Source organism: Dasypus novemcinctus, chromosome X, assembly GCF_030445035.2.
Source record: "Dasypus novemcinctus isolate mDasNov1 chromosome X, mDasNov1.1.hap2, whole genome shotgun sequence".
NCBI lineage: Eukaryota > Metazoa > Chordata > Mammalia > Cingulata > Dasypodidae > Dasypus > Dasypus novemcinctus.
The window spans coordinates 178,660,604-178,683,562 of NC_080704.1; the positions used below are offsets into that span (position 1 = coordinate 178,660,604).

At 60.9% G+C, this 22,959-nt stretch overlaps 2 protein-coding genes across 8 annotated transcripts in view; one reads left to right on the plus strand and one right to left on the minus strand.

Moving 5' to 3' along the window:
- The window catches only part of IKBKG (inhibitor of nuclear factor kappa B kinase regulatory subunit gamma), a 39,545-nt gene extending 28,527 nt beyond the window's left edge, over nucleotides 1–11,018 (minus strand). For 2 of the 6 annotated variants that reach the window (XM_004482863.4, XM_004482861.4), the window contains exons 1-2: nucleotides 6,066–6,532; nucleotides 2,438–2,636 (exon numbers count right to left, since the gene is read on the minus strand). In XM_004482863.4, coding sequence (XP_004482920.1) covers nucleotides 2,438–2,624 — 187 coding nt within the window. In that variant the 5' untranslated portion in view covers nucleotides 2,625–2,636; nucleotides 6,066–6,532. Of the gene's footprint in view, nucleotides 1–2,437; nucleotides 2,637–6,065; nucleotides 6,533–7,501; nucleotides 7,704–10,594; nucleotides 10,708–10,919 lie in introns of those variants that run through there. The other 4 variants (XM_058291508.1, XM_004482862.4, XM_058291506.1 and 1 more) reach the window with 4 other exon arrangements.
- On the plus strand, nucleotides 6,654–22,215 carry G6PD (glucose-6-phosphate dehydrogenase). Of its 2 annotated transcripts, none has more exons than XM_004482859.5 (13): nucleotides 6,654–6,773; nucleotides 7,559–7,686; nucleotides 16,463–16,500; nucleotides 16,608–16,716; nucleotides 17,405–17,622; nucleotides 18,540–18,698; nucleotides 18,827–18,952; nucleotides 19,218–19,311; nucleotides 19,700–19,886; nucleotides 20,765–21,000; nucleotides 21,116–21,192; nucleotides 21,283–21,375; nucleotides 21,478–22,215. In XM_004482859.5, the coding sequence occupies exons 1-13, from the start codon at nucleotides 6,656–6,658 to the stop codon at nucleotides 21,566–21,568; spliced, it is 1,674 nt and encodes a 557-aa protein (XP_004482916.2). In that variant the 5' UTR covers nucleotides 6,654–6,655; the 3' UTR covers nucleotides 21,569–22,215. The 2 variants fall into 2 exon arrangements, with proteins under 2 accessions (XP_004482916.2, XP_004482917.2); XM_004482860.5 differs by lacking the exon at nucleotides 6,654–6,773 and adding an exon at nucleotides 6,848–7,002.
- The last annotated feature ends 744 nt before the right edge of the window (nucleotides 22,216–22,959 follow it).

Below are 22,959 nucleotides of genomic sequence, written 5' to 3' on the forward strand. Positions count from 1 at the left end.
CCCGGGCAACTCGCTTTTTTTTGGTTTCTGGGATATCTTCTCCTACTGAGATGAAAAGTCACCTGGTGGCACGGAGCTTCGCTGCACGGGGGCCTGCACCTCTCCGCACAAGTCTGGGATGCCTTTTCTCTTTTTTCCTTTTTTTCCCAGGAGGTCCTGGGGATCGAACCCGGGTCCTCCATATGGTAAACGGGAGCTCAACTGCTTGAGCCACAGCTGCTTCCCCGTTTCCGTTATTTTTAAGTCATTTCTAGTCCAATCACAAGGCTGTGTCACCATTGCCACTCTCTCATTCTAGAACATTTCCATCACCCCAAAAAGACACTGTTTAGCCCAATTAGCAGTCCTTCCCCCTTCCCTCCCCCAGCCCCTAGCAACCACTGACAGACCTTTCCATCTCGACAGATTGCTGAAACGGGACATTCTGCACAAACGGAATTGCACACTACGTACACACCATTTCCTCCGTGCAGTTTTCCCCCCAAACATTCCAAGCAGAGCCTGCTCGCCCCTCCAGCCTCCCTTCTCTAGCTCCCACACACAGTCATGGGCCTCTCCGGACCCTCTCTTCCGGGACCCCCATCCAAAGGAAATGTGGTGAGCCGACCTGCTCTGCCTGCTGCCCTCTGAGCATGGCCGGGCAGCAGGGGAGAAGCGTGCGGCCTCCAGATCCCATCCCTCCGCGCTCAGCAGGGACGCAGACACATGTCCGCGGAGAGCCAGGAGCGCCGTCGGCGGCGCAGGGGTCTTGGCCCCACGCCAGCACCCCAAGCAGCCATGCCCGCAACGCTCTCACCCCCAAGTGCCCACCTGGGGCTGGCCTGAGGCCGCGCGCCCGGCTGCTGCCCACCTGCCCACCCCGGGTCCTCCAGCATTTTGAAGACCCCCATCAGGGCGGCTCTCACCCGGGGCCAACTGTGACCCCAGGGCACATGTGGCAACATCTGGGGACATTTTTAGTTGTCACAACTGGACGTAAACATCCCACAATGCACGATGTAGCCCCCGCCCCAGAGAATGCTGCGGACCCCAGTGTCAAGAGTGCAAAGGTGGAGGGATGCTGCCCAAAAGGCAGGCAGGTCCCGTTGAGTCCCTGGGGGCAAGCCAACCGCACTGCGCCCCGGCCGCCCCAGGAGGGACCATGGCGCGCCACGTCAGGGCCTCAGCCAGGCCCGGTCATCTGCACAGGGCTGCACCCAACGGCCCCACAGCGGGCAAAGCAGACAGGAAGGGGGCCTCACCCAGGACCCTTCACGCCTGCCAGAACACAGGAGGGGCCGACAGAAAAGCCAGCTGAGACACCGGCTGCGGGGCGAGGCTTGGCAAGGAGGGGCGCCTTTAGCCAGGCACCCGCAGCCCCCGCCGACCGGGCTGAGGAACCCATGCTTCCCCGGCCCACAACTCTGGGCTCAGCAGTTTGGAAGGCCTGGTCCCCAAAGCGGGAAGGTGTCAAGAGGCCCCTGAAGTGTAAGCCACAGCTGCCACCAGGGCACTTGGGGCTCTGCGCGCCGAAGGAGCAGCAGGCAAGGCGAGGAGTCCCTGTGGTGGCCTGGTCCTGAGGAGAGCTGCCACACATGGGACAAGGGGTGGTGCGAGGGCACGGTGGCTGGGTGCTCAGTCCCCTCAGGGCCCAGGGTGGCCAGGGAGAGCAGCAGAAGTGCAGCCGAGTGAGCGGGCACTACAGAAGGGGCAGTGGAACAGGGCGGGCGCGAGCATCAGCTGTGGCCCTGGGCCCGGCTGCCGGCTGCCCCACCCACCGGCCTCCTCACAGTTTCCTGCAGGAAGCCAGGGCCCCTGGCATCTGGGGAAAGCTGCTCCCTGAACACGTGTGCAGAAGCAGGGCGCAGCAGTGCAAGGGGTGGGCTGGGATGGAGGACTCTGCCCCGCCACTGGGATGGCGGTGGGAAGAGCCCTCAGTGGCAGAGCCTGAGGCCACGCCCCTTCCCAGGGAGGGCCCCGCCCCCTGCCCTGGTGGCCCCTCCCACAGCGGCCTGCCTCGCCCCCCCCGGGGGGCCAGCCAGCGCCCACTACCCCACCTAGGCGTTGCTATAAAGGCCTGGCCTGTGGGCCCAGCCCTGGGCAGCGGGGAAGCATCCTGCCTCCCCAGAGCTCCCTCAGGCCTGTACCGCAGCCACCCGCTTCTTCCCTTCCACTCCCTTCCCCAACTTCCTGCCTCAGGTGCTGCTCCCCAGTGCACTCTAAATAAACTTCCGGCCCGCCAGCCTGCACCTCAGAGTCTACTTCTAAGCAAAGAGGAAGAGGAGCTAAACAAAGAAAAAGGGGGGCTACGCCTGCCACGCCGGCTGGCTTCCAGACAGCTGCCCCTAGCGCCACCCCGCCAATGCAGAGGGTCAAGGCGAGTACAGTCAGCTTTCCCCTCCACCAGGCGGGGTTCCCTGGCTTTGTCCTGCCCCCCACCCCCCACCGCCCTTCTCACCTCGGAGCTCTTGATTCTCCTCCAGGCAGCGCTGGAGGGCCTCGGGAGCACCCTGCTCCGAAGGAAGGTGGAGCATGGCTGGCTTCCCCAGAGAAGACTCTTCACCCGGCACGTCCTGGTCCCCTACTGGACCACCGCTGGGCTGCACCATTTCCCAAAGCGGATTCTTCCCGGGACGCCTGTTCATTCAAGGCCAGCTCTGCAAGAGAAAGGCAGCCACTGCTTCACACAAGAGGCCCTTCTGGAATTCTCCTACCCAATGACACAACGGTTTTTGTTGTTGTTGCTGTTTTCTGTGCAGGCGTTCAGGAGCCGCGTTTTAAGCAGAATGCCTGTCACTTTGTCTAGTGAAACGGGATGCTCAAATGCTCTTGTGGGTCTCAGTTACGGCTGAGGCCCCAAGAGGAGCGCGAGCAAGGATGCGCAAACCAAAAGAAGGTACCAGCAGGCCGCATGGGACGGGGAAAGGCCGGGCTCCGCACTAGTTCTAAGATCGCCGCCTAGCACCTTTGGCCTATAAATGAAGTGGAGAATTTCCCCAGAGGTGGAGAATTAAGGAGAGGTTTACCTTTGGAGGGAGGTGTCAGTGTGCCGAGAATCTTACCCCCACCACACACCCACACACCCACACAAGCAGGAGTGGCAGGTGCCTGCCCCTCATTGAGTATAGTGGGTTGAATGGCAGCCCCCCCCCCCCAAAAAAAGATACATGCCCACATCCTACACCCAGAACCTGTGAAGGTGACCTCATTCGGATAAAGGGTCTTTGGAGATGCAACTGAGTTAAGGACGTCAAGATGAAAGCTTCCTGGGTGATGCAGGCGGACCCTAATTGCAATGGCCGATGTCCTTGTAAGAGAGACAGAGAGGAGATCGCAGACACGGAGGAGGAGGGGCCATGTGAAGAGGGAGACAGAGGTAGCAAGGTGCAGCCATGAGCCAAGAACACCTGGAGCCCCCAGAAGCCGGAAGAGGCCAGGAAGGCTCCTTCCCAAGACCCCTTGGAGGGCCGGTCCTGCTGACCCCCTGATTTCAGACTTCTGGCCACCCCAGCTGGGAGGGAATGACTTTCTGTTGTTTGAAGCCCCTCGGTTTGTGGTCCTTTGTAACGGCAGCCCCCAAGAAAGTAACAGAGCTAGTAAGAGGAGCGTCAAGGAGGCCACTCAGAGCCTGAGGAGTGTTCCCGGGAGCGAGGGGGCAGAGAAGACACCTGGTGTCTGCCACGTGGAGACGAGTCAGAACATGAGAGCTGGGCCTGAGACGGCCGGGCAGCCCAGACCCCTCTCTCCCGAACTCCAGGCTCATGTAGCAAACTCAACATCTCCGCTTGGTTATCAAAAAGTCCTCTCAAAACTAACCCATCCCCAGCTGCACGCCAGAGAGTCCCCAGAAGCCGTTCCACCCACAGCCTTTCCCACTATCAGCTGATGGGGAATTTGTCTGTCCAGTTATCAGGACAAAAACCTCAGAGTCACTCCTCTCTTTTTCTTGTGTCTCACATCTAATCCATGAAACAAGTCGGGAAATCCTGTCCAAATGTACTCCAGAAGACATTTGATGACACTAAATCCTTTCTTAAGGATGAAATTACGTTCTGCCTGGAATGTGCTTCAAGATAATGGGGAACTCCTAGGTATATACCCAAAAGAAGTGAAAATGCACGTCCACATGCAAACGTTCATAGCAGCATTACTCATAACAGCCAAGGAGGGGAAACAACCCAAACGACCATCGACCCATGAATGGATAAATAAATCCAGTGCGGCCTCACAACAGACTATTTATTCCTCGGCTATAAAAAGGGATGAAGTACTTAGACATGCGATAGCAAGGATGAACAGCGAAAACATGCTGAGTGAAAGAAGCCAGACGTGAAAGATAACAGGCTGTCTGGAGCCCTTTATGCAAGATATCCAGAAGAGGCAAACGTGCAGATCCAGGAAATAACTTAGTGGTTTCCAGGGACTGGGGGAAGGAGGCAAAAATGGGGAATGATGACAAAAGATAAGGGGATTTCTTGCAGTGATGATTTTACAATTCTATGAATGAACTACAAATCACAGAATTGTACACTTTAATGGGGTGAATTGTGCAGTGTGTGGATTATATCTCAGCAAAGTTGCCATTACAAATATCAACGAGAGCTTTGCATGCAGAGAAAAATTAACAATAATAATAACAGGAGGAGGGTGGGGAGGAGTTATAAAGTAAACAAGATTAGTCACAAGTTGGTCATCTTTGAAGCTGGGAGATGGGTATGAAGGAAACCCCACAGGGGTCCCTCTGGGTTCCTGGCAGAAGCAGATGAATTGGAGCCCTCACAGGGATGGTCGTGAGAGAAAGCAGGTTTAATAATGCCCGTGGAAAGACGGGACAGGGGTGTCTCAAAACTGCCTTCCCATTAAGGGTTTTTCTCACAGCTTTCACATCGGTTGAAACAAAGAAAGTTAATCATTAGGGTGACATTTTTAAGAAAGGTCCAGAAAAAAATTTTTTTTTGCTTTTCTCTTAAAATATGCATGGTACCGGGGGTCCAGCAATCTTGGGGTGATAGAGATGGGAGGGGTTGGTAAGAATGTGAAGGTACAGATAACCACAATGGAAGAAGTACAGATAATGGGTGAAGACATAGACAATGGATACAAGATAAGGAGTGAGGAAGTGCATATTGTACATTTTTGGTGAAGCTAAATCTGGGTAAAGTTAAATCTGTAGCACTGCTGCGTGCTTGCCGGCAAGAGTCACAATGAAGTTTTCTAACATTGTAAGGTTGAATACAATGCCTTAACAGTTAAGTTCTCCTGGGTCTCTCTAGTACTACATGTACATAAATTTACTATTCTTTCTACCTTTGTACATCTGTGAAACTTTTCGTAATAAAATGCTCAAAGCACCACAGCCTTTCACCTGGATTACAACAACTTGGTAACAAGCCATCCTGCTTCTACCTTTGCCCCGCCCCAAACACACCTAATCTGTGCTCCCTACCTCAACCAGAACGGATTCATCTAAAAGGTAATTACGATCAAGTCCCCTCTCTACTCAGGACCTTCTCGTGGCTCTCCATCGCCTTCCGAGTAAAAGCCAAAGCCCCTACAACGGCCTATCCGGCCCCGCACCATCTGGCCCTCCATTCCTTCCTCTACACCTAGTCTCTCCCTCGCTCTTCTGCTCCACCTCTACTGACTTCCCTGCTGTTCCTAGAACGTGCCAGGCACAGTCAACTGATCCTCAGCTCACAGAAATGGTATGAGGTCCGGTAAGTAACAACGGCTTTGCAATGTGAACAAACTGAAGCACGCGAAGGAAGAGATTTAGCTTGAAGCTTTTTAAAAAGAACTGAGCGATCTTAAATACATTCAAGTTTGATGAACCGCAAATGCCTCTGAACTAGACGAGCCCCCCTCGCACTAGGGACGGTAGAGGATGGGAGGCCGAAACAGGCCCGTTCGCCGCTGAAGTCCCCTGGGTCCCGAATCGGCCCGCTTCAGCCGGTGCTCTAGCAGCGCGCGGCAGGAACGGGCCGGGCCCAACAGGAGAGGGGTGGAGCCCGGACATCCCGGGGAGTCGCTGAGAGGCGGCCGAGCGGCCGCCGATGGTACCCTGCCTTCAGGAACTAGAACCACACCTGTCAGCAGAGTCGGTCTGACGCGAGACGGGAGCGGCGGGCCACCAGCGCCCCCAGGTCCCCCGCGCTCCGAGAAAGCCCGGGTAGGGCGGTCGCCCTTCCTTTCTCCGGCCGCCGAAACCTCCACTTCCGACTTCCGGTGTCAGAGCCTGGGATCCGGAAATGAATCGGGCAAGCCCCGCCCCCAGGAGCCCGGAGAATGGTGAGAGCCGCGCGGGCGCCGCCGGGCTGTGGCCTGCTCCACAAGGAAGCCCGAGCCCGCCGGTCCCCGCTGGCCGGCCCCCAAACGATAAGCACCACCCGCAGCTTCCCAGGGCGCTGCGGTCTACATGCCCTCTCATTTCCCGGGCCGGCGGGCTTCCAAGCTCGGCGCGCCCGCCGCCCGGCCCCTCCCGGGGGAGGAGCCTAGGCGAGGCTGCCCAATAGGGCCGGCTTGACCCGAGCGGGCGACGAGGCTGGCCAGGGGGCGGGGCCCCAGAGGGGGGCCCCCGAGGAGGCGTGGCCTCGCCGCCGGCGGAAGTCGAGCCTACCGCGAGGGCGCAAGGCCGCCTGGGGACAGGCGGGAAAGCTGAGGCCCGGCGGGACCGGAGATGGGGACCCGGATGACCGCGGCTGAGGGGCGCCCGGGGCCGCCCCGCAGCAGCCTGAGAAAGCTGGCTGGTGACGCGGAGCGGCAGGCAGCCGAGCGCAGCGCGGCGGCCGGCGCAGGTGCCTGTGGGGCGGGACGGGCCGGGGCTGCGCGCGCACCTGTCTCCGCCCTCCCGCCACCCCGCCCCCGCGAGGGGCGGGGCCGGCCGAGGCTCCGCCCCCCGGCCGAGGCCGGTCGGCTCAGCGTCTGCCCCGCCCGCTGCCGTTTAAATGGGCCGGCGGGGTGCAGCCCCCGGAAACGGCCGTGCGCTTCGGGGTGGCGAGCGCAGCAGGCGGCGGCGCGGCGCAGGTAACGGGGCGCGGGCAGAGCGAGCGGAGAGCGTGCTGCCCGGCGGCGCGCGAGGCGCTTCGGATGCGTCTTGTTTGTCAGATTCGGAAGCGGCCGGGCCGGGCCGGGGAGGGTCTGCAAAGACCTGGCGGTCCGAGACCCCTTCCGTGGGGCCGCTGAGGGCAGCGAAGACCCCGGGAGGGTCGGGGGCTTGCCCCGGGGCGCCCAGGTGAGCGGGGGTCGAGCTGGAGCCGCACTCCCATCCTCTGCAAACCCTAAGCCCATCCGGCTCGTCGTCGAGTTTCCGCCCGAGTCGGGGTTTGTCGGATGGGACGGTCCCGGTGCTATTGGCTGATGGTCTAGTGGGGGTGACTCTGTCGCCCAGGATCGAGCCTCTGGCTGGAATCCACTAGGCTTTGGGAAACTTTTAATGCAATACCTGAAAGAAGGCAGCCGGGAGAGCTTTCTAACCCCACAGCCAGTGGCTGCCGACCGCAGGCATCAGCCTGTGAGCACTCACCGATCCCCTCCTCCAGGCTCCTCTGGGTGCCTTGTCAACGAGCTTTTCTTCCACCAGAGAACACCATGGCAGAGCAGGTGGCCCTGAGCCGAACGCAGGTGTGCGGGATCCTCCGGGAAGAGCTGTACCAGGGCGATGCCTTCCACCAGTCCGACACGCACATATTCATCATCATGGGCGCTTCGGTGAGTGTCCCCGGGCCCTGTGGGGGAAAAGGCTGACCGCAGGGCAGCCCCCAGGGCCCTGCCCTGACCCGTGCCCCAATTTCCCGACTGGCTGTCTGGGACGGCGTGCACTCGGCCAGGTTTCACATCCCCCCCCCCCAGGCCTCTAACACCTTGCTGGCACTCCCCCATCTACATGCACTTGCAACATCGGGCAGCCGGAAGGTCCTTCAGCTCTGTCTAGATGGACTTCCTCCCCCACAGAGAAAAGCGAAGTGGAGGCAGGGGAGGCGATGCAGGCGGCGGCGGCTGTTCCTTTCCACAGTCCCTTTTTCTGACTTGTTTGGGGTTAGACAAGCGTCACCCAGTCGATGCATTGCAGAGCTGAAACCTGAGGCCCCACATCTACCTCATCTGTCTCTACCACATCAAGTTCCCTGGGGACAAACACTCAGTGTTTGTTTTAAGATCTCTTTGTCCCCAACTTTTTTTTTTAAAGGCATGGGGCGAGGGAGTAAAGAGTTTATTGAGACAAAGGCAAAGGACATGCCTGAGACGCGGGTGGGGGCCATGCTACAGTGTCCCCAACTCTTAAGCCCTGCCGAGGAGCCGAGCCTGCCCTGACTGTCTAGCCAGGGGAACTGCCATTTGCGCCTGTCTCGGAAAGATGTGGCAGAGGTGTAGTGCACTGAAGGGACAAGGTGGTGGGGAGGGGCAGTTCATATGGAACAAGCTCTGCTGGCCAGCAGGGCACACACAGGGGCTTGTCAGCTGCTACCGGGATTTCATCTCGAATTCAGAGTACACTCAGCTTTTCCCTTTCACCCCTAGACACCACCAAGAACCTGCTCCTTGTCATCCAGGTACCTCGGCCATTAATGTATTGCGTAACCCTGAGCAAGATCTCTCCCAGAACTAGCTGGCGCTGGACACAGTGAGCTGTGGTTGCCTGCGGCTCCCACCTCACAGGCTCACTGCCCCCCCAGTGTTCCCTGGAGGAATTGGGAAGAAGGTCGAAAGCCAGGGCAAGAGCCAGTACAAGGTGGGAGCAGGAGAGCAAGGGAGGGGCCTGAGGCGCTGTCCGCTGACTCCCTGTCACCCCAAGATGTGGGCGAGGGGGGCTGGTTACCCCCACCCAGGAAGTCTCCCCTTAGAACCAGACCCGTGTCCCCCACCCACCTTCACACCTCGGGCTGCAAACGTTAGATCCTTCATCCAAGGGTCAAGTTCTAGGTGAAAGTGACTTGGGGTACTTTTTCCTCCTCCCGGCCGTGCCCATGCTGGCCTGTGACCAGGACACTGCCACTGAGCGCCTAGGTCCCAGACACAAGCCCGGGGCCCCTTGACAGAGTCTTGGCTTGTCTAGGCCCTCCACTCTGGGACGTCTCAGGGAGAGCATTCAGACTTGCTGAGTGACTGGGCCCAGCAGTGTCCCCAGCCCCTCCAGGGAGCCCAGGAAGGCTTTTGACAGGAGCGCCACAGGTCCTTGGACCCCCCTCCACCCCGGGCCTGGCCTTGGGCAACCTTGGCTCGTGCAACCAGGCGGCTTCCCCTTTGCTCTCCTGTGCCCGGGAGTCACTGCCAGGGCTCCTGAAGCAGACGTGGGAAGGGCCCGTCCTAGCAGCCCGTGCTCTTCTCCCCACCTCCCGCCTGCTGCAGGGGGGCGGGCCCTTCCCTTGGCGCAGCGATGTCAGGCAGCACCTAGAACAGCCCCCCACCCAGGCCTCCTCCAAGCCTCCTCCCCTGTGCTGCAGGAGTCGGCAGCAGTGCCCGGTGGAGCTCGCCCCCTCCCTGCCACCTGCTGCTCTGGTCACGGGTCCCAAAGAAGGCCTCGGGTCAGGCACCTTCTCTGTACCCAGCATCCTGCGTCCCAACCCAAGGGAAGGGTGGGGATGCAAAGCCCCAAGTCGACAGTGACCTGGAGGTGACCCAGAAACCAGAAGGCCAGCGGCTGGCAGGGCCGCTGGGGCAAGGTGGGGCCCCGTGTGGCCCCAGGCTGCCCCTTCCGCCTCCCTCCCCCCACTTGCCCAACGCTCAGCCGCCTTCCTTCCCTGGGGGCTGCCTGACTCTGCTTCCTCCCTTGCAAAGTGGGCTCTGAGCCACTTGCTTTTCTCCCCTGTGTGTGGCCACTGCTCCCCTTCTGAGGACCCTTCCCCCACCCCCACCTGCCCCAGCACAGTATAGGGTGCTTACTTTCCCAGGGGCAAGGACTCTAGTCCAGAAAGCTCTGGAAAGGAAGAAACCAGTTTCTCATTGCAAACCTGCATGGGCGAAAGAGCCTTGGACGTGGAAGACTCTTCCCCACCTAATGGGACACGTGCTGGGCCAGAGGGCACCTCTTCCCCCCAAAGAACCTCCTCGAAGGTGGGGGGCCGGGCAAGAGGAGAGGGAGAGACTAGGACTGGGCAAGAGCACCTCCCTGTGGGGTCCGCAGCCAGCCCCTCGCCTCTCTGGGCCTCAGTTTCCCTGCCTGGGCCCCCAAGGGCTCAGCACTCATTGGCTACCCAGGACCCAGCCCACGCCAGCCCTAGCCACACCCTTTCCTCAGAACATTTCTGGGCTGACTTCCCCCTTGAGCCGATAAGATTCTTGCTGTGTCACGATGATGTTGGCACTGCCCCAAAGGCCTGTGATTCACAAGCCCCAGGGTGGAGCTTTCCCCAGCAGCCCCCCAGTTCTCGCTCCCCTTTGACCAGGAGCCAGCTGGGCCCCACCCCAGGATGCCAGGCCCACACCCGACTCGCATGGCCGGGCCCTAAATCCCCGATGCCAGAGAGACCTCTGCAGTGGGCTGGGTTGACTGCTTGTGCCAAGCCTTGGGGCAGCCCCTGGGACAGTGTCAGCAGGTGGCCCAGGCCCCTCTGCCCCAGCCTGCCCAGGTACTGGTGGCCAAAGATCTTAATCAGCCCTGCTCCTGCTGTGGACTCACCACATGTCCTTGGGCCAGCTCCCTTGGAGCAAAATGAGGAGGTTGGAAAAGTGCGATGCTCCTATCCTCTTCTCACCAGGGACCCTTTAATTACCCCCACAGGGTGGTGGCATCTGGAAAGATTGTATCAACCCATCCGTGGCGTTTCCCAGCATCCTCCAGTTCGTCCCTCCGAAAGGGTCCCGTGAGAGTGGGCAGGCCAGTAAGGAGGGCAGGGCCACCCCTGAGCCCCCTGAGGAGATCAGCTTGGCCCCCGTGTCCCCTGGCTGGGCGGGAACGGCCTAGTTTGGCCGCCCCCTCCCCCCCAGCCAAGTCCTCATCCTACCTCTTCCCTCTTGGGTGACTTGAGACCAGCAGACGGTTGGTTGGAGGGGCTGAGCTGAAACAAGGCAGGCAGGTTCTATCACTAGTTAATCCCAAAGGCAACAGCAAGAACAAACAGCTCGCAGTGTGGGGCCAGCTATGACTCAGCAAGCAGGAGCCCGGTCCCATGTCACCAATAGCCCGCCCAGTTGGTCCTGATTTCTCGCAGCCGATTGGAATTTAGTCGTCAGCAAACATGACCTGCAGTGAGTCAGGCTTAGCACTGTTTACAGGCCGGGGTTTGCATTGCTTCACGCAGGGAGCCAGCCCCAGTGCCGGTCTGTTCGGCTGGGGGCGGGAGGCAACCCCCAAGCCCCCGTGATAGGAGCAGGTGGGCGGCGCGAGCAGCGGGCACTGCCGACGCACCACGAGGAGCGCCACGGCAGGGGGTCCCTGAGCACTGGGGGCTGGCTTGCGGGACGGTGATGCACGGGGTGCGGGTTCTCCCAGGGGTGTGAGTCCGAAGGCCCTCAGGCAGGCGCCAGCAGACTGTGGCGCTGCCCGCGCCGGGGAGTCTTACTCCACCTGGTGCCCGAACACGGGAGAGACAGCCGGCAGCCGGCAGGCGTGGGGGAGACATGGAGGGGCTCGGCCCTCGGGGCAGCGACCCAGGGGCCCCTCGTGCAGGGACACGTCGCTCTGGGAGTTTGGGGGTCCGTGTCGGTGCCCAGGCACGCGCAGTGGACTCTTGCCTATGGGGTGTGGGCGCTTGGCCTAGTCTGGGCTGGGATAGAAACTCGAGGGGCAGGCAGCCTGAGGTCCCCAGAGCCCTGGGCAGTGGCAAGGCCGCCCCTGGAGAAGCGGAGGCAAAGGAAAGAAGCCACACGGCTCCAGGCGTCCAGGGCACCAGTAACCCAGGCGTCCCTCCAGCCCCCCATCCGAGAGCTGGCCTGCCTGAGGAGCCCTGCCCCTGCCCAATGTCCACGGAGCGGAAACTTCTGGACCAGGAGCCCCCCAGGAGCCTTTCTCCCATCACCGGGGAGGGGCTGGGGGGGATTTTAACCGGGTCGGGATCCTCTTGGCTTCATTCCTCCGTCTTGAAACCATCCATCAGAACAGGCTCCTCCAACTATGACCTGGCCCGGTCAGTTTAGCTTTCATGTCTAGGGTAGTTTTTTTCATTTCCTAAGCCTCTGGGGTGTGGGGGAGCAGTGGAGGAGAGTTGAGTCAGAACTCAGCAGCTCCCAGGTGACGCCAGGCTGAGCCTGGGAGCGTTGTTACACCTGCCTTCTAGAAGGTGCCTTCGAGCCCGGCAAAAGTCAGGCAGCCCAGACGGATACTTCCCCCCAAATGACCTCAAAGTTCTGCAAAAATTTGTGACTGCCATAGCCTGGCAGAAATGGTATTTGGGTCTCTTAAAATCAGGTACGTCTTTGTAGGGAAGGCTTCTAAAAGTTCTTTTTGCTTTTAAGTCACAGCCTTAGTTCCTGGAGTCAGTTTTTCCTCCTGGTGAGAGTCAAGATCCAAGTGCAGATAACCTTTGTGCCGGCGCCCCTGTGCCGCGTGGCGTCGTCTCTCCCCAGCAATTAGCAGCACTCCAAAGGAGCATGGGTTTGCTCGCCCCGCGCAATCCCACACTCTCTTAATTAGAGCTTTGGCAGATGAAAGAGCAAGCTCCCCTGCTTTGTTCTTCAGGAAGAACCTTACCAAACTCTCCTGAAGTCTGTTAATTTATCTACAGATTGTCTTGAGTTTGTTGTGTTTTGTTTGTTTGTTACATAAACGGACGCCAGTTTTGCTTCTCTGCTTTGTCCTTACACCTTTTTCATTTTCTTACCTTACTGCATGGGCTAAGACCTCTAGTTGATGGTTGACCAGAAGAGCCAACAGTAGAGAGTCTCTTCTCGTTCCTGATTTCTCAAAGGAAAGTATTTCAAAATTCCCACGTTATGGAAGGTGTTTATAGAGTTGTTTAATAGATGCCTCTTACCAAGTTAAGGAAGTTCCCTTTTTTCCTAGTTTGATTGAAGCTTTTCTCATGAGTAGATACTTAATTTTCTGGATCATCTTTTCTACATCTGTTGAGTTTAGCAAAGTTGCTAGGTGAAAAAAACCAACACAGAGGAGTAGGCAAAAAAAGATTCATTCTAGTGGGTTTCCCCCTTATGTCTGTTAATGTGGTGGATTCCAGTGATGGGTTTTTGGTGTTTTAATATCAAGCCAACTTTTTATTTCCAGGATGAGCCCCACGTGGTTCTGATGAAGTAGGTTTTCTAACACTGCAGGTTGTAATATTTCCGTATTGGCATCTGTGCACGTGAACAAGACTGGTTCCTTTTTTCCACATACCTTTCTCAGCAGGTCTCAGCCCTGAGGTTCTTCTGCCCTCAGGAAAGGTTTGGGGGCCTGAAACCACAGAAGTGTAGTCTCTCTCTGTTCCCAAGGCTCCAAGGCCAAGATCCCGGGGCCGTAGGGCCAGGCTCCCGCTGCAGGCTCTCCTCTGTCGTCACAGGGCTGCCTTCTCCCCCGTGCCTCACCTATCTTCTTGTCCACACGTCCCTCATCTTCTGAGGACACCAGTCATGTTGGATCCCGGCACATGCTAATCCACTTTGGCCTCATCTAAAGGAATCATGTCGTCAGAGACCCGGTTTCCAGTCAAGGTCATCTTCACGGGACCAGGGGCTAGGACAGGAGCGTACGTTTGGGGGGAAACACAGTTCAACCTGTGGCAGTTTGCTTTCTGCCCCCCCTCTCCAGATTCACATCCTTCCCAGGTGTCAAGTACATTCAGCCCATCCTAACGTTCCCCAGACATCTTTTTTTTTTAAGATTTTATTTTTCATTTATTTCTCTCCCCTTCCTCCCTTCCACCTAGTTGTCTGCTATCTGTGTCCATTCACTGTGTGTTCTTCTGTGTCCGCTTGGATTCTTGTCAGCAGCACCAGGAATCTGTGTCTTGTTTTAGTTGTGTCATCTTGCTGCGCCAGCTCTCTGTGTGTGCAGCGCCACTCCTGGGCAGGCTGCGCTTTTTTCACGTGGGGCGGCTCTCCTTACAGGGCGCACTCCTTGTGCTGGGGCTCCCTTATGCAGGGGACACCCCTGCATGGCACGGCACTCATCAGCACTGCACGCGGGCCAGTTCACCCACTGCACGCGGGTCAGGAGGCCCTGGGTTTGAACCCTGCACCTCCCATGTGGTAGGTGAATGAGTCCAGAATTTCATCTTCTGATCGAGTTTGTTTAAGACGGAGTGTGATCCATCCTAGGGCAAATTTTCCTCTCCATCCACGGACCTGTGATCCTTCAAGGTTCTGAAATACAACAGGGGGCCAAGCATAGGGCAGACATTCCCATTGCAAAAGGGAGCAAAGGGGAGGGAAAGGGGGCACACTGATCTGCAGCACCTTCGTCACCCAGCAAGGCCAGTGCCCTTTCATTCCAAGGCCTGGGGGTCATCCGTGGCTCAGTGCTCTGGCCTCTGGGCCTGTCCCCATGGCCTAGGCCATCAGAGCGCCCGTGGCTCTGTCCCATTCACTCCAGGCCGGCAGCGTTTCTGCTGGCAGAAAATCTCCAAAAACCTTGTCGGCCTTCCGTGGCCGTCAAGAGACTCCGCAGCCTTAGAAATGAGGGCTCTGCACGAGTCCTCCCAGGATAACCCCGTCTCCAGCCCTGACTTCCACTGAGGTGGTGGGCTGCATCCGAAAGTCACACCCTAACGACTTGAGCAAATGGTCGTCCGGCCACACCTTTGGCCCTGGCACCGCAGAACGCTAACCGGATAGGCCGGGATCTTCCAGAATCATCCCTTCAGCTTGACAGTTCATTCCTCTATTTCCTTCCCTTTGCTCTCTCATTTCCTCACAAGCAGCAGAGAGAAGCCAGGCGCACCTGTCACACCTTGCTTGGAAAGCTCCCCAGCTAGACACCTAAGTTCATTGCCGGCAAGTTCCACCTCCCGCCCAACGTTACAACACAGCCGGGTCAAGCTCTCTGTCCCCTCGCTGTCAGGCTCACCATTTCCTTCCGTGGCCTCCCCAGAAGCACCTTTCATGCCCCTTTTCTCGGCCGGCTTTCTACTCAGGGCATGCTCGGCCTTTTTCAGCCTCTGTCCGTTGCCCCATTCCCAAGCCATTTCCACATGTTAAGTATTTGTTGCAGCAGCACCCTGCTTCCCAAGACCAAAGGCGATCTGAGAGTCCCAGGGCGGCCGTGACAAATCGCCACCAACTTGGGGACCTCAGACAACAGAACTTCATCGCGTCCCGGTCCTGGAGGCCAGAAGCTTGAAATCCGGGTGTTGGCGGGTCCAGGCTCCCGCTGAGGGTCATCGGGAAGGGTCCTCCCGGGCCTCTCCCTGGGCCCCTGGGATCCGCCAGCCCTCCCTGGCGGTCCTTGGCTTGTCCCTGCAGCACCTCACGCCGTGCCTCTGCCACCACGGGGCCTCCCCGCACATTCTCCTTTTCTTCTAAGCCATATTGGGTTTGGTTCCAGTTTGACCCCATCTCAGCTAATAAAACTTTCAAAGGCCCTGTTTTCAAATCAGGTGACGTGCCCGGGGCCAGGGGCTAGGACTCAAACATACGAGTTTTTTTTTTGGGGGGGTGGGGGGAGATGTCAAAGTTGAAGCCACAGCAGAGATTGTTCCCCCTTGTGTTTGCCGGAAGAGTTTGTCCCGCGCTGGAATTCTCTCCTCCTCGCTCCCTGGCAGGGCCCACTGGTGAAGCTCTCCACACAGGAGCTGGTCTGGGTGGGCATGGGTGGGCAGGGTTGTAGCTGACCTGATTTCTGTAGTGATCATCGCCCTCCCCCGGGCCCCCCCACCCAGTTCTCCCCAAGTCCATTTTGACCAGTCGGATTTTTCTAGAAACTTGACCATTTCCTCAGAGTTGCCAGGCATGGCGTGAAGTTGTTCATAAACTCATCATCTGGGTAGTTTTGTCTCCTTCCTGATGTCTGTGTTTTAGCTTTAGCTTTAAAAACCAATCTCTCTTGATGGATCTTTTCCAGGCTTTTGGCTTGGTTGCTCTTGTTGGGTGGTTTGTTTTCCACTGCATTCGCTTTTTTTCTCATTCCATTCCTTATCATCTGTTTGGCCTTACAATTTAAACATTGGAGGTCACATCCCACATGTTTTTGCTGCATGGTATTTTCAGTGGGCCTGCAGTGCTGATGTATTTACTGTTCGGATTTTCTCCTTTATCCCGGGAGTTGTTTTTACGAGAGCCGGGGGATTTCTCTGTTGCACTTTGGCTTTGTGGCCCTTGACCGCGTTTCAAGCCAAGAACGTGGCGGGTGGGATCACCCCTACAGGAGGGCAGTTTGCATAAACGCCTCCCCTGCGGTTGCCTCTGCTGGGTGAGACCTGCAGCCTGTATCAGCTCAAGGTCAGGGTTAGAGAGCCACGGCTCTGTCTCTAATCTCCCAGACTCTCCCACACAGCTGGGGCGGCCTGTGCCCTCCCCAGCTGAGCAAGGGTGTAGGTCAAAGCCAAGGGAGCCGTGACCCACTCCCCCACCCCCACTGGCCAGCGTCTCCCAATCATGCCTGTTCCCTTTGCCGCAGGGCGACTTGGCAAAGAAGAAGATCTACCCCACCATCTGGTAAGCATGCCCCCACCCCTGCTCCCCCCCCACTACCTCCCGACCAGCCAGGCAGGGACGGGGCGCCTGGCACAGCCCACTGAGCACTCCCTGTGCCCTGCTGGCAGGTGGCTCTTCCGCGATGGCCTTCTCCCCGAGGACACCTTCATCGTGGGCTATGCCCGCTCCCGCCTCACGGTGGCTGACCTCCGCCGCCAGAGCGAGCCCTTCTTCAAAGTGAGTGGCTCCCGGGGCCGCCCCCCACGACTCCTTCAGCCCCTCCTCCAGCTTTCAGCCACGCGGCGGGCAGGGGCTGGCTTCCCTGGCCTGGCCGTGGGCAGCCGCCCCTCAGCCACGCCAGCCCCAGCTCTTCTGTCTTTGCCTGCCCAAAGCCCCCCGACACACACACCCCACCTGCCAAAAGCAGGGCAGAAGGCTCTGCTCCCCCAGTTCCTCGGTGACAGCCTGACACTCCCCCCATTTCCCAGCCTCCGGGGCTCAGCCCAGGGCCAGTTGGGGACATGCCAGGAGCTGGAATGAGGACCCCTTGCAGGTGCTGGGGCATCCCCCCCAGCCGGTGGCAGTTTGACGGGATGGTTTTGGAGAGAGCTTTCTCCAGTGCCTTTCACCCGGGGAACGTGCCCTGAGATCAGGCTCCTGCCTTAGGGCACGCGGTCCCCAGGGACACGCAGGGGTGCCACGTCCACCATCGGCCCCCTCCCCTTGGCCCTGCTCCTGGACCGGGCACCGGGGGCAGCTGGGCTGCCGTCCCCCTGCCTCCCCGCTGCCTGCACCCGCTACCCACCTCCCGCGAACCCAGGGTGGGGCTAGGCCCGGCCGGCCCCTGCGGGAGCCCTCCCCACACCCCTGAGGCCGAGCCACCAAGTGGCCGGGAAGGGGCTGAGGCCTCTCTGTGCCCCACCAGGCCACCCCAGAGGAGAAACCGAAGCTGGAGGAGTTCTTTGCCCGAAACTCCTACGTGGCGGGCCAGTACGATGACGCGGCCTCCTACCAGCGCCTCAACAGCCACATGGGTGGCCTCCACCAGGGCGGGCAGGCTAACCGCCTCTTCTACCTGGCCCTGCCGCCCACCGTCTACGAGGCTGTCACCAAGAACATCCGCGAGACCTGCATGAGCCAGACGTGAGCCGGACCCCGGGCCGCTGTCGGGGGGCAGGCCGCTTTGGGGAGTCCGAAAAGACAGGCGCCCCCTGGTTTACTGTCGGCATCCGCGACAGCCCTCCAGAGCATGGCAGAGGCCGGGACCGCGGCATCTCCCGCCGGCCTTGACTGCACCTGCCACCGCGGGTATTTAGGGCCCAGTCTCCCAGAAACGGTGCTGGAAGCCACCACCTGAACCAGACCGCCAGGTGGCGGTGTTGCTCCATGAACGATCTCGCCGCCGCTGGCTCGGTCTCCCCGCTCTTGGGCGTTTTCCCCCAGGAAGCCACCGCCTTCTCAGGGTGGCTTTGTCCTGGTTTTGAGCGCAGGCTGCCATGTTACATCTCCGTGGGGAGGAGCAAAGAGAGGCGCCTTTCCGGCCCTCTCGCCCCTGTTCTGCCCCGAAATACTGATCTGGGCAGGAAGGCGTCCCAGGAAGTTTTGAGCCCCTGCCGATGGCCGAGAAGGACCGGTGTCCCGGGGGCTGAGGGCAGTGGGCTGAGGCAGGGAGGGAAGGGGACAGCCCTGCAGGGCCCTGCAGTCGGCTCACCTGAGAACACAGTCTGGGGAGGGGGTCGGGGGTGCCATGAAACCTGGGGCCCATGTTCCAAGGAGACCTCAAGGCAGGGGTGACACAGAGGCCCTGGCCTCCTGGCTCCTGGGGAGGAGTCAGCGGTGATGGGAAGCCCAGGACCCCTGCTCCCTGGGGAGACGTTGGGGGGGTCAGGTGACGCCCAGGCCCCCTGCCCTCTGGAAGGATGCCTGGGGCTGGGGGGGAGTGACAAGGCCCCTGCCCCCAGGGGAAGAGGCAGTGGGAGAGGGGACAGTGGCTCTGGGCCCTGCCCTCCAAGGGCGCTGAGGGGGAGGTGACTGGAGCCCTGGGTCCCGAACCCTGGCAGGGGCTGGAACCGCATCATCGTGGAGAAGCCGTTCGGGAAGGACCTGCAGAGCTCCGACCGCCTCTCCAACCACATCTCCTCCCTGTTCCGCGAGGACCAGATCTACCGCATCGACCACTACCTGGGCAAGGAGATGGTGCAGAACCTCATGGTGCTCAGGTGGCTGCCAGGACCCTGCCCACGGGCGCCGGTCCCCCAGCCCGGGGCGGGCCCCGTGCGGGGGAAGCGCGCCTGCGCGCTGGGGCCCCCGGCTCAGCCTCACCGGCCAGGCCTGGCCCTCCCCCCAGGTTTGCCAACAGGATCTTCGGCCCCATCTGGAACCGGGATAACATCGCCTGCGTGATCCTCACCTTCAAGGAGCCCTTCGGCACCGAGGGCCGCGGGGGCTACTTCGATGAATTTGGGATCATCCGGTGAGAGCCTGGGGCGCTCGGGGCCTTGGGGGGCAGTCAGGGCTCCAGCTGCCCGCAGGCCGCACCATCCTGCCCCACGGGGGACTCCTTCACACGGGAGGCTCCCCAGGCGCCTGGGGGCGCTGTCCCCCTCCTTGTCTGGTGGTGGGCCTTGGGGATTGGGAAGCAGCGTGGCCCCTCGGGGACGGGGGGCGGGGCCAGCACTGCCGGGTCCTCCCAGCCCGGGGCTGGCCCCTGACCACAGCCCCGCCCGCCTTGTCGCCAGGGACGTGATGCAGAACCATCTCCTGCAGATGCTGTGCCTGGTGGCCATGGAGAAGCCCGCCTCCACCGACTCCGACGACGTCCGCGACGAGAAGGTGGGTGCAGCGGCACCCTCCTGGGGCCCAGAGAAGCCCGGGTGCGGGCGTGCAGACCAGAGCGGGCGCCCTGGGCGCCGAGCGCAGCCGGCGGCCCTGGCCTCGCCCTGGCCTGGGAGTCAGGAAGCCTCAGTCACCCCATCCCAGGCCTGAGGTGGCCGCCGGCCACCTGGGGCCAGAGAACGAGGGCGCCTCCGGAGGCCCGGGCGGCCCTGCCAGTGCCACCAGCGCTGGGGCAGGCGTCCCTGAGGCCAAGCCTCCAACACGGGAGGCGGAGGAGACCGGCGCCGCCCCCAGCGGGCAGCCACCCCCAGACCTGCCCTCCGCCCCACCCAGGACCGTGTCTCCTTAACCACCGGGCCCTCCGCGGCCGCACGGCTTCCCCCAGGTCAAGGTCTTGAAGTGCATCTCAGAAGCGCAGGCCGACAACGTGGTCCTGGGCCAGTACGTGGGCAACCCTGACGGGCAGGGCGAGGCCACCAAGGGCTACCTGGACGACCCCACGGTGCCCCGCGGCTCCACCACCGCCACCTTCGCCGCCGTCGTCCTCTACGTGGAGAACGAGCGGTGGGACGGTAGGTGGCGCCGGAGGGCCGGCCGAGGCTGGGGAGGCTGGGAAGGCCGCTCCGGCGGAGCTGGGCCCATGCACCGCACCGCGGGGGGAGGCCCGCGCACGGGCCTTTGCGGGGCGCCCCACGGCCCATGCCACACGCACACGGCTCACCTGCCCTCGTGCGCACACGTACATCCACACGTCCGCACACGTTCTCTCGGGCTCACTGGTGTTCTCACGCACAGCACTCGCACTCGCTTTCACTCACGCTGCCTCGCACACTCATGCTTTCACTGGCACAATCGCGTATGCTTTCACGTTTTCATTCCCATCCTTAAGCTGCAACGTCACGCTCATTTTCATCTCACACATTCACATTTCCTCTTGTGCTGTCACGCTGGCATACTTGCACCTTCTCACCCTTGTCCTCACACATCAGCTTGCCCTCACGTGTACATTCTCACACGTTCACGCTTTCATTTACACACTCACACTTGTATTCTCACATCCACATTTGTTGTCACATGTGTCCACTCACTTTTTCACTCACGCTCAGGCAGTCATGCACGCACATTTGCACACTCATTCTTAGTCATTCACACACTCTTCATTCTCACTTTTACATTCACATGAACATACACAGTCGTCCCACATTTAACGCTCACACACGTTCACTCGCCCACACTTTCACTTACACTCACACTTTGACTCCCACATGTACTCTTTGGCACGTTACTCAGGTTCACTTTTCCTCACTGACACACTCATGCTGTCACACCCTCACATTGGCACACTCACGCTCGCTCCCAGGGAGCACGGCCGGGCTCCGGGAAAGCCTGAGGCCCAGGGTGCCGTGGGCAGCGAGAGGTCCTGAGGCCAGCCGCTGCCCCCCGTGCCCAGGCGTGCCCTTCATCCTGCGCTGCGGCAAGGCCCTGAACGAGCGCAAGGCCGAGGTGCGGCTGCAGTTCCGCGACGTGGCCGGCGACATCTTCCACCACCAGTGCAAGCGCAACGAGCTGGTGATCCGCGTGCAGCCCAACGAGGCCGTGTACACCAAGATGATGACCAAGAAGCCCGGCATGTTCTTCAACCCCGAGGAGTCGGAGCTGGACCTGACCTACGGCAACAGATACAAGGTGCGGGCCGAGCAGGGGCCGGGGGGCGCCCGCCGGGGCCGGGGGCGGGGGCGGCGGGAGTCCGTAAGGAAGGGCGGAGGTGGCGGCTGCGAGACCCATGGCGCCCGCCCCCCAGAACGTGAAGCTCCCCGACGCGTACGAGCGCCTCATCCTGGACGTCTTCTGTGGGAGCCAGATGCACTTCGTGCGCAGGTGAGCGCGCCCTTCCGGGCTCCGGGGCGGCCAAGGGACGCGGCCTCCTGCCCCCTGCCACCCCCACACGCGCCGGCTATGTCCCCGCAGCGACGAGCTCCGGGAGGCCTGGCGGATCTTCACGCCGCTGCTGCACAAGATCGAGCACGAGAAGTCCGCACCCATCCCCTACGTTTACGGCAGGTCAGGGCCGGGGTGCCGGGGCCGGGGTGCCGGGGCGCGGGGTGGGGCCCGAGCGGCCTGCGGGGCTCGCCCACACCTCCCGCCACCGCCCTCCCTTCACAGCCGAGGCCCGGCCGAGGCGGACGAGCTGATGAAGAGAGCGGGCTTCCAGTACGAGGGCACCTACAAGTGGGTGAACCCGCACAAGCTCTGAGCGCCCGCCCGCCCCTGCCCCCCCTGCCCGCCTGCTCCGCTCCCACCCCCCGGCTCCCGCCCCGCCTCAGGTAGAACTCTGGGACCACAGGCCTGCGCCTCACATTCCTCAGCCCCCGGGCCCAGGCCAGCCCCCTGCCCCCCGGCACAGCTGCGCGCCTCAGAGCCCGGCCACATTCCTCAAGGGCGCTCACCCAGGCCCCGGGCCTGGCCCGCACTGGGCCTCCCGACCTGAGCCACCCAGCCCTCCTCACTCCACACCCAGGCGGCCTGGCGCTCCCCAGCCCGGGCCGGGAGGGGCAGTCGGCCAGAGCGGGGCCATGGCGAGCCCCCAGCTAGCTGTGAGGCCGAGGGCACACTCCTCACCCTCAGAGCACAGGCTGCGGAGGCGCCCACATCCCCGGGAGAAGGCCCGGGCGCCACCCGACATTCCTGGTCACCAGCCGGAAAGGACCTCTGTGCCACCCAGCAGCCCCTGTGCCCCTGGCCCCGTCTGCCCTGTGCCCCAGCAGCTCTTACAGACACCTCAGCGCTTCACTCCGTGACCATCCCCACTCCAGGGTGGTGAGGCCACCCGCGCCCCAGGAAACACCAGCCAGCAGCCACGACCCCCCGCTTTGACCTCTTGCCATTAAACCCACAAGCCGAGCTGCCTCTCCCCCTGTCCTTTCTGCCCTTCTGCCCTGGGCCCCAGAGAAGGCTCGCCTGCACCTGAGCCCCTCTGCCACGTCGCCACTCTCAGGGCACCCACCCTGGCTTGCCCTCCCTCTGCGCCTCTGACTCCAGGCCGCTGGCCCTGTGGCATGGCATCCCTCTGGGGGCCGGGAACCCCGATGTCACTCATCCCTGACCCTACGTCCAGGCATGAGCGAGTTCCTCCAAGCGCACCCCACCAGCTCGCCTGCACGTCCGTCCCCTTTGCCCAGCATCGTGCGCCCAGCGGGGAGTGCCAGGGTAGCTGGCATTTGATTTTCACATTCCCACTCAGCTCCTCCCCCCACCCACCCTCCCAGTCTCCCTGGCACCAAAGGTCCTCACAGCAGGACATTGACCCGGGCAGCCAGGCCCCACGTGTGAGAAGTAGTCGGAGAGGTGGCAGGAGTTGGTGACTGATAGCAGCTGTGGGGAGGAGGGGAGGGCGCAGGATGGCACTCTGCTTTCTGGCCCAGCAGCAGTTGAAGAGGGGCACCGTGGGCCAAGGCCGGGGGCATTTCAGCAAGGAAGGGGCAGCAGATTCATCTGGGGACACATTTAGACCGGGCTCGCGTGACAAGGCTGTGTTCTCTAACCAGGCAGGTCATTTGTTCAAAGTAGGAAGGGCCAGACTCCTGGGGTGACAGAGGCCAACAGCTGGGAGCAGTGGCACTGTGGCCTCTCCCAGTTCTGGCAAAC

Coding starts and splice junctions, on each gene's coding strand:
- G6PD (XM_004482859.5), top strand. CDS start 6,656: ATGGGGACCCGGATGACCGCGGCTGAGGGGCGCCCGGGGCCGCCCCGC. Junction 18,953..19,217: donor GATGAATTTGGGATCATCCG/GTGAGAGCCTGG, acceptor CCTTGTCGCCAG/GGACGTGATGCAGAACCATC. Junction 21,193..21,282: donor CAGATGCACTTCGTGCGCAG/GTGAGCGCGCCC, acceptor ATGTCCCCGCAG/CGACGAGCTCCGGGAGGCCT.